This window comes from Ziziphus jujuba, chromosome 6 (assembly GCF_031755915.1).
Source record: "Ziziphus jujuba cultivar Dongzao chromosome 6, ASM3175591v1".
Taxonomy (NCBI): Eukaryota; Viridiplantae; Streptophyta; class Magnoliopsida; order Rosales; family Rhamnaceae; genus Ziziphus; species Ziziphus jujuba.
Window position 1 is genome coordinate 9,574,065 of NC_083384.1, and position 9,360 is coordinate 9,583,424.

At 34.4% G+C, this 9,360-nt stretch overlaps 1 protein-coding gene across 2 annotated transcripts; it reads right to left on the reverse strand.

Moving 5' to 3' along the window:
• Nucleotides 1-376: 376 nt before the first annotated feature.
• On the reverse strand, nt 377-8,001 carry LOC107431028 (disease resistance protein At4g27190). Of its 2 annotated transcripts, none has more exons than XM_048463968.2 (6): nt 4,443-8,001; nt 3,162-3,557; nt 2,363-3,046; nt 1,105-1,979; nt 861-936; nt 377-716 (listed from the first exon to the last, which is right to left on the reverse strand). In XM_048463968.2, the coding sequence occupies exons 1-5, from the start codon at nt 7,218-7,220 to the stop codon at nt 906-908; spliced, it is 4,764 nt and encodes a 1,587-aa protein (XP_048319925.2). In that variant the 5' UTR covers nt 7,221-8,001; the 3' UTR covers nt 377-716; nt 861-905. The 2 variants fall into 2 exon arrangements, with proteins under 2 accessions (XP_048319925.2, XP_048319924.2); XM_048463967.2 differs by having other exon boundaries at nt 3,162-3,563; nt 4,443-8,000.
• Nucleotides 8,002-9,360: the final 1,359 nt, after the last annotated feature.

Consider the following 9,360-nt stretch of genomic DNA (forward strand, 5'->3'; position numbering starts at 1 on the left):
TAGAATTCTTAGGCGAATTGTTGTGGTGCAAGAATATGCGAGGAAATGAAACCAAGAAGAGAAAAATCAAACTTGTGGTACCCTATATAAAATAAAATCAGAGTTGAACCATAATGGTGAAGCTAATCATGCTTTTCATGGAGGCTTACTTCTCTCATTGGCAAATGTAACAATTTTGCCGGTTTTAATCGGGGCAGATGGTTCTTCTTCATGTACCACGTTGTAGTTGTTAATTTCTTGACGGGGCTTCGTATTCCAATTATATTTTTCACTCAATCAATGCACCTTTTGTTAACGATGTCTTTTGCCTTTGTCATTATGCCCACTCGGTTATTGGATCATGTTATATTTGGGTAAACCATAGTACATGCTTGAATGCTATCAAATGTAATATTTCTCTTATAACAACAATGCCAGGAGTACGAACTTGTCATTAAAAAACAAAGGTAAACAGTCAACTTAAGTTGGGAAAAATAACAATTAATAACAAATAAGCAATGCACGTACAAACTCCATATGAAAATATGTTGAAAACAGCTTAATGCATTAATATGTAATTAACGGAGTAACAATACTCACGAAAAGGGGAGCTCAACCGCGCGTCGACTTTATTTTGACTGCTTGATCACCTCTTCCATCTTCAAACTTCGGAGATAGTCTTGTGACATAGTATATCCAATGTTTTTCATGCAACAACTCGAAATTTGAAACCCCACCTTCACAAAAACAAAAAATAAAAAACAAAATATATCTCATAAGCCAGAAGGGTTTCATCGTGGCCAAATAGCCCTTAAACCACATAACCTGATTCTATTTAAAATTTTCGAAATTGACCAAATATGCAGGTACAATGTCCTTACCATCATCTCAGTTTATGGTCTTGTACGCTTGAGCATGCCACATCTTTATTTCTTCTCGTTCATCATACATGATATACTGAACAGTTCATCAGTAAATTGAAAGCAAAAAAATAAAAAAATAAAAAAAATAAAAAAAAAAGAAGAAGAATAACATTATCAGCAAATATGAAAAATATTAATGATAATAATAAAAGAGCTGAGGGTAAAAAGACTTTTGAAAAAACAAAATACTTAAAATCCTTACGTAGCATTATCATCATCATCATCATTGTCACTGTTATGATCATCACCACCACCACTACCACGACAGTTATCATCGTTGTTGTCATCATCATTACCTTCATTTTCTATTATTTGAACTTTTTCTCGTTTTGAATCATTTAGAAGTACTCCATCAAAAGAAATCTTCATCTTTATGCAGCGTGACACTGATACGGTCATAAAGAATGGGAATATGACATTGTAATTCCGAGAGCAAAAGCCCTTCAGATTTGGTAGGTCAGAAAGTTCCAAATATTCCAACCGACTAAAAGTAATTTCATTTTCTCCATCCCCTTGGTCGTCATCACTTGCAACAATTTCTATCATTCTTTGACAGTTTTGGACTGTCATTTTTTTAAGATTGATGACGCTTTTAGCCACTGAATATGTGATCAAATGCTTCATTCCATCGCAGTTGGTTACTTGCAATTCCACAATATTACGGAAGGATATAGCAGGTGAAACTATATTCTTTAGTCTTGGGCAGTCATCCACTGCTAGAGTTTCCAAATTAGGGAAAACTGGTCCTGCAAGATGGGAGTTGTCTTTCCATACATGCTTCAGCTTGTTCATTCCAAAAATCTTGAGATGTTTTAAGCTTGTCAGAGTCCCATCTAGATGTTTCTCCCCATCCAAAGATCCTTCGTGGATATATATTTCTTCAAAATTTCCATCGTTCACATCAAGTGTTTCAAGATTGCGACATTTCCGAAATAAAACAGACGGAGGAACAGCCGATGTAATGTGTTGGTAGTAAAGGACAAGATACTTTATTTTGAAGAAGTCTACTACTGGGAGTGAACCACACGATGTCTCCTTTATATCCAATACTAGGGCTTCCAAATTGGAGAACGAATCCTGTCATATGTATATTACCAACATGTTAAAATAAGATTTTCCACCAAAGTTAAGGATAAGCTTAATTAGCACATGTAATTATTCTTCTTAAAGTTTTACACAATCCTTATTTTTAATTATTTATTATAAAGAGTCCTCTTTTTTTATTTTTTATTTAGTCATTTATTTATTGAACAAATTGAAGAGAGAGATTTTAGCAGTAGTTAGACCTAGGTCTGATAATGTAATTCCTTAGTTAACTATATAATGCATATGTTTTGATCATTAATTACCAAATGACATAATTTTTACTTTGAAAAGAATCAACTACCAAAAAGACAAAAAAAGAGTGAGAAGGAATTAGGTTTAGGAGCCAGAGTAAAAGGGTTCTCTTTCGTATTTACCTTTTCGTATAAAAAGAATACTTGATTATAGGTTGGCATATCCAATTGATGATGTCGCTGAAAACATGAAGATTCCGCAGCCAGCATCTCTAGTTTGTCACACTTATATACCCCAAAGTGAATGAGTGACGGCCACTTGGAAGTATGAATCCCCGGATAGAAACTCCTGAGCTGTGGCAGATTGTAGAGGAATACATACTTTGCACTTGGAAATACAAACTTAGGCGTGATTGCTTCTCCTTCTACTCCCACTTCTTCACCAACGATTTGCTCCAACATCTCACAATTCTGAATCTTCAACTTCTGCAGCTTCTCAAGATTTCTATGTCTGGCAATGAAGGCTGGGAATACATTTTTCAGACTTCTACAATTGACTATTTGAACTTCACAAGGATTTCGACAGCTGAAAATTAATGCCAACTGAGGCGATAATAGTGCATCATCTGTTTCTTTGACATTAAATACCGCTTCCAATGAATCACAATTCCTTATATTTAAAACCTGTACACTACTTTCCAATCTTTTTAGTATACGGGGCACGAGAACATGTATTAAACTTTGGCAATCCTCAACAAAGATTTCTCTGAGTTTGCAAAATGAATTTGGATCAAGTTGCGTGTGCCATAAGGTCGTCAATTTATGCAGGCCTTTGATAACCAATTCCTCCAAGCAAGGAAAACCAACCTAAGTACATCCATAAAACAAGTTTTATCGGTTGAGAAGATCCACTTATACATTCAAACCTATAATAATATTTATGCATGTCTATACATATACATATATATATATATATTCTCACCTTTTCGTCAAACAAATAGTGAACAGAAGCATCTCTAATACTTTTGCTCATGCGGTCGAGGATAAATGGCCCCAGCTTTGTGCAGTCCTTTATAATCAAGGAATTCAAACATGAAAATTTGAGATAAGTTGCTGATGAGCAGAATGTTTCCAAGTTTGCAAGAGTGTCGAGCTCCAGAGATTCTAGTTTGGGAAACGTATTATCCAATATCTTTTCTTCAATGCCATTATATTCTTCTGTTGATATTATCTCCACCATATTTTGGCATCTGCATATCCGAAGCTTTTTGAGTTGCACAAAGTTTATTGCCATGGAAAACGAGGACAAGAATCTTAAACCACCACAGCCATCCACGATCAAACTCGTTAAGTTTTCAACAAGCTTGGGGAACGCAACCTGTTCCTAATTTTTGTTCATAAAAACAATTCATGTTATGAAATTCAAGTAATTCGATGTATGTAATATATGCTGATGATGATATGCTGTTTATTCAAGCTAAAACTGAAAATTCCATGTGATTTTGCAAACATACATCATTCATGTTTATTATTCTAATAACTATGAGAGGGTTTTATTTCAGAAAAACATGTTCGTTTTTACCGTTTTATAAGTTATTCTTTTCCAACTTCTTTTATGTCATTCTCTATTTTATTAAGTTTTAATTCAAATATATATCATCATTTTTCTTTTCCTTTTTTGTAAAGTCAAATGTATATTATTTATGTGAATGCTACTCGGTCAATTTCATAAAACTCCCAATTATATATATATATATTATGGAAGCCACCAACTTGAAATTTTATCAAAGCTCGGTGAAAAAATTGCTTCAAAATATATAAAAATGTTAGGTACATAACTCAATGTCCATTTGTGAGTGATTTCAAAATTGCTAAATTTATTCTCAAAGAGACAAAAATACTTTTTACAGTGTTTGGTAAAAATATGTAAAACTACTTCTAGTATCTTTTGTTATTAAGAAATACCTTACTTTACAATTAGGTGATTATTAAGAAATAATTTCCACTTTAAGAGGAATCATCTCTTATAATTTAAAATAAATTATTATTATCAGTAGTAGTAGTTGTTGTTGTTAACATAGCTTGATAGACTTGGTAAACAATTTATTGATTCTAGTATTGTTTTTCTATGCTCATAAAAAATTAAGAGCCACGTGTTTGTATTTATCAAATGTACCTTACTTACATTATATACTTAAAATGATTGTGTATATGAGAAATGCGAATAAATAAAAGCAAATCAGGTTGAAATAAAAATCCATACCTTATGATTGAAAAGTTCCATGGCATCAGCGGTCTCATCATTCGGAATGATCTCTTTGAATCTTGTGATATTTCTATTATTATTTGAGACAAAACAAGTAAAGTTTGGTAGACTTTGCAGTGTTAAAGATTGTAATTGAAAATATTCAATGCAATCATTTACTTGAGCCTCAAAATGTTCTTCCTTTTTATCAACAATCACTTTCATGTTGTTGCAATCAACCACTTTTATTTCTTGAAGCTGCAGAAAGTGTAGGACAGTAGAAAACGAAAATAGGTTCTTCAATTTGGGACACTTTTTCACTTCTATGTTTGTTAAGTGTTTAAAAGACCCGCATGGTAGTTGGCCAGAGCATATACTTTCCAAACTCACAAGGTTGCATAGAGATAATGACCCTAAGTTGGGGAATGCAATAGGAGAAGAACTCCAGCAGTTCACAATCTGTAAAATTTCAGGATTATTTTGGACGTGGAGATATTTCAGTCGTGGAAAACCATCCGCATCTAGTTGATCAACAATATCAGTAGCTCCATCCAATACATCCAAGTACAATTCTTCAGACTTTTTCATCAGTGTTTGAAGACCTTTGTCCAATTGATTGGTTTGAGAGAGCTTAAGCTTCAGCGTATTTGAAGTTTCATATTTTACAAACCAATTCCAAACATCGCCAATACATATCTTGAAATTTACCAACTTTTCAGAGAAACAGTTAATTGATAACTCCTTAACATTTGCATCTAACCTGGTCAGGTTAGACAAGTGCTTTAGCTCTGAAAGGCTAGCATTGCTTCTTTCACTGATATTACTGACATCTTCAATCTCCCACTCGATGAAGTTGTTATTCATCCGCAATTCTTCTAATTTTGTCAAGCTTGATAAAACATTCGGATGAATCACTTCAAGTTGAGAGCAAACTCTCAAATCCAATACCCGTAGTCGAGTCAACTGGCCTATTTCTTTGGGTAACAGCTTAAACTTGGATCCCACAAAGCTAAGAATTTCCAAGCTCCTTAGTTCACCAACCATGGCTATATTCCTCAATTCACACTGATCTAGACACAATGTTTGCAGATTTTTTAAAAAATGAATAGATGGAGGGAGTGATTGCATACAGATTTTGGTTAAATCTAAAACTTTGAGTTCTTTCATCTCCTTAAAAAAGTTATGTGGAATTGGCAGTAATTTTTTAGTGGGACACAATTGGAAGAGTTGTAGCTTTGGGCATTCCAACTGTTCAGGAAGCTTAGGAATATTGATCCTATCGAAAGATATTAAGGTGCACTTTTCAAGGAATACTTTGTTTGGCCAATCATTGAATTCATCTCCATCTACTAATGATAAGAAACACTGATCTCTAGATGCAATTTTTATAGCAACATCACGTATAAGATCATGCATTTCGATCCATTCTCTATCTGCAGTATCTAGCAACAAACAAGAGTCTTTGAGTTTATCAACCAATGAATGCAATCTACTGTGTGCTTCTTCCATTGTATTGATGCCTTCAAACAAACTCAAATCCATTCCCTTTGTATATTTCAACAAGTCGTAAAAGAAGTTGTGTTGCCCAAGCATACCAAAGATCAAAAACAATGACTTTACTTCCTCACCTTCCAAATGATTGTAACTCCATTCAATGCCCGAGTATGCTTTTTCTTGTATCTCTTTTCCTTCACACATTTTTTGAAGTCTCAAAGCATCCTTCCATGAGTGCAGGCTTTTACCTCTCAATGCTTTTGCAAGTGTCACGACTAAAATTGGCAATCCTGCACATCTTTTGGATACTTGAATTGCTGTGTCTCGAATATCAAGGTCCTTAACATCATCAGCTACTATATTCTCAAACAAACTCCAACTTTCTTCTTCCTTTAAAACTTTGAGAAGGAACTCTTTCTGCGTGCCAAACTCAGAGGATAACAAATCTCTTCTTCTGGAAGTTAACAGAACTTTACATATCCCAAATGGAAGTCCCAATTTTTCCAACTCTAGCATTTCCCAAACATCATCCAGAATTACAAGAACGTTCTTGTTTTTCTTAATGTAGTCGGTTAGAAGGCGCGCTCGTCCTGCTATAGTGAGATTTTCATTAAGCTCCAGACCAAACTTCTCAGCAATTTCTTTTTGAATTCTGTTCAAATCTGTATCTTGTCTCACTTCAACTTTGGCCACTTTAAATAACTTCTGCTCCTCTGCTCGCATAGCAATTTCTTTGACGAGTGTGGTCTTTCCAACACCAGCCATTCCATATACCCCAATCCTGTGGTTGTTAGAATCCGTGAGTTCCTTCATAATTTTAGTGACAACTAATAACCTTGATTCAAAAGCCTGGTAGTACCCAACACTACTTGTCCATATATCCTCTGGGGGAGTGGTATATGAAACACTGGAAAACGCTCCTCCTTTTGGGATCTCAACAACCTTTTGTGCCAATTTTATTGCTTTCCTGCTTGGACGATAACGGGAAATCAAATTTGGACACAACCCGAAAAGACACTCCTTCTTTACTTGGTTTTCATCTTCCAGGAATTCGCTTGCCTCTGCAATCATCTCATTTACCTTTTTCAGCCACTTCTCAACGTCAGCATGGATTTTGTGGCATTTTCTTAATGCTTCATCAACAGAGTGTTGGACCCTTTCTTTAGCATCAACCAACTTGTCAACTTCATCCTTTAGATTCTCAACATTCGTTTTCAATTTTCTTACATAACCCACTTGCCGTGCAACCGGTTCTATAGTGTAGTCAGCAATTTTTCCAACAATTATGGACAAAAATTCCATGCTTACTTTCTGTACTCTTCAACTATATATATTTTTTTCTTTTTCCTTTTTTTGAACAACTCAAATATGAGCAAATAAACCAAAACAAATGCAAAGATGACAACTGGAATGAGAAACTTCAACTCAAAGGACAAATTATAACAACCAACACAACTGACATGCGCGAGAGCTAAAAATATTATCGGAGGAAATCAAACTAAAAACTAATCAAAGATCTTACTTTTGTACCTTCCAGTCACAAATCAAGCTAGTTGCTCTGCCAAGTCCTCCTCGTAGAACACGTACAGATCAAAATATGTAATCTCTCTTGTAAAAGTCGGCACAAAAGCTTATCAATTAAACACCAAACAGTCAGTGAATTTTTTTTTCGCTTTTTCTTTTTTTTTTTTTTTTTTTTTTTTTTTTTTTTAAGAGTTTCTTCTTGCACAAAATATTCTCAGGAAGTAGAAATGATGCAGCGTAAAGGTAGAAAAACAAAGAAACGAACAAATCAAAACGAAGGACAAGAATAAATGATAGGACCAAATGGAAACAAGAACGAGACGATCGAAGTAGCTAGAAACAAAGTAAATGAGACTACGAAATCAATGAGACTTGAAGAAGATGGAGATCAAGTACTGCGTAGCTCTGTTTTTGGTATCACAGTCAGAGAGTTTTTTGCTGCTTGTAAAGATAAATCAAAGAGAGACCACAGATTCTTACACCCTAGTCAACTTAAAGTCACCGCTCAAATTAATAAATCCTTGTTTTTTTTTTTTTTCCCAATTAAAATCTGGTGCACAGGTTTTATACCATGTCAAATTTTAAAAATTAAAGAATTCTAGCTGTCAAACAAGTGGGGTAGCGTTTCAGACAACGGACAAAATATAATAACAATCTGTAAAGATCAATTATTGTAGGAACTTTCAATCAGAAACTGTTTTCATTGTTTTCTATTAGGATTTTATTTATTAGAAATTTGGATAGAAATCCCAATGCATGCTAATAAAAGAGATTGAATCAGATTATGAGGGGAAAAAAAAAAACAAAACAAAGAGATTGAATAGTTTTGAACGAGAAAAACAAAGAGATTGAATTAGAATATGAGATAATTCGGTAAATTTTTTTTTTTTTTGGGGGATATTAACAGGAATTCACCTTAAACTATATTGAGGTTTGCATTATGCACTTTTAATTTTTCGTACTGGCATTTTACGTCCTAAACTAGCGTTATTGGTCATTTTTTATCGTTCCGTGCAAATCGGTAACGGCATACACATGTGAACTGCATGCGACTTTAATGAAGGTGTAAACTTGGTCAACCCATGACAATTCAAGATATCATTGTTCAGATTCACTTTTTTATTTTTTCACTGCAAAATTAGGGATTAGATCACGTTATGGGTTTTATCTGACATCTGATGGCTACCATTATCCCCAAACCCATCAAAATAACAAACAATTTGATCTATTTAAACCCCAATATCTCCAACTTGCTACAATACCTGCAAAGAAATTATGGGATAGGTTTAATTGGTTTTTGTTTTCCCTTATTTAGTCGAAGATTTGGGGCTTCAATAAAAAAAAATAAAATAAAAATGGTTGAATATCTAGGGTTTTACTCGACTTGAATTTCATGGATCTAGGGGACTTTTTCAGTGGTATTTAAATCTCAATTGATGTTTCTTTCTAAGGGAGAAGCTGAGAATCGATTCTGAAATCAAGGAAGATGGAGGGCTATGCATGGGTCTGGAGGTGAGAAAGGAAATTGAATCAGTAGTCAACAAATGGTGTCTTCAATGGTATTTCATTCTTAGCTTTTGGATTTTTTGAATTTTTTATCTTTTTATTAAAGGATTTTACGAAATTTGCAGTAATTGGGTATTACAAAATTTGTGAAGTCCAGCCGCACCAACCAACCTCACCAACCACAGCCGCACCAACCTCACCAACCACAGCCACCATTGTTGACAGCCACCATTGTTGACATGCTGCACCGATCAACAATTGTGGGCTAAGATGTTGAAAATTGTGGCCTTGTAAGCCTATAAATAGGCTCCTTACCGTTCCATGATAACCAAGCCAAGAGAGCAATCTCAATCCTCCCAAGTGAGGAGAATTGAGAGAAAACTCCAAGAGAGAGAGTTGTTTAAGTTCCAGA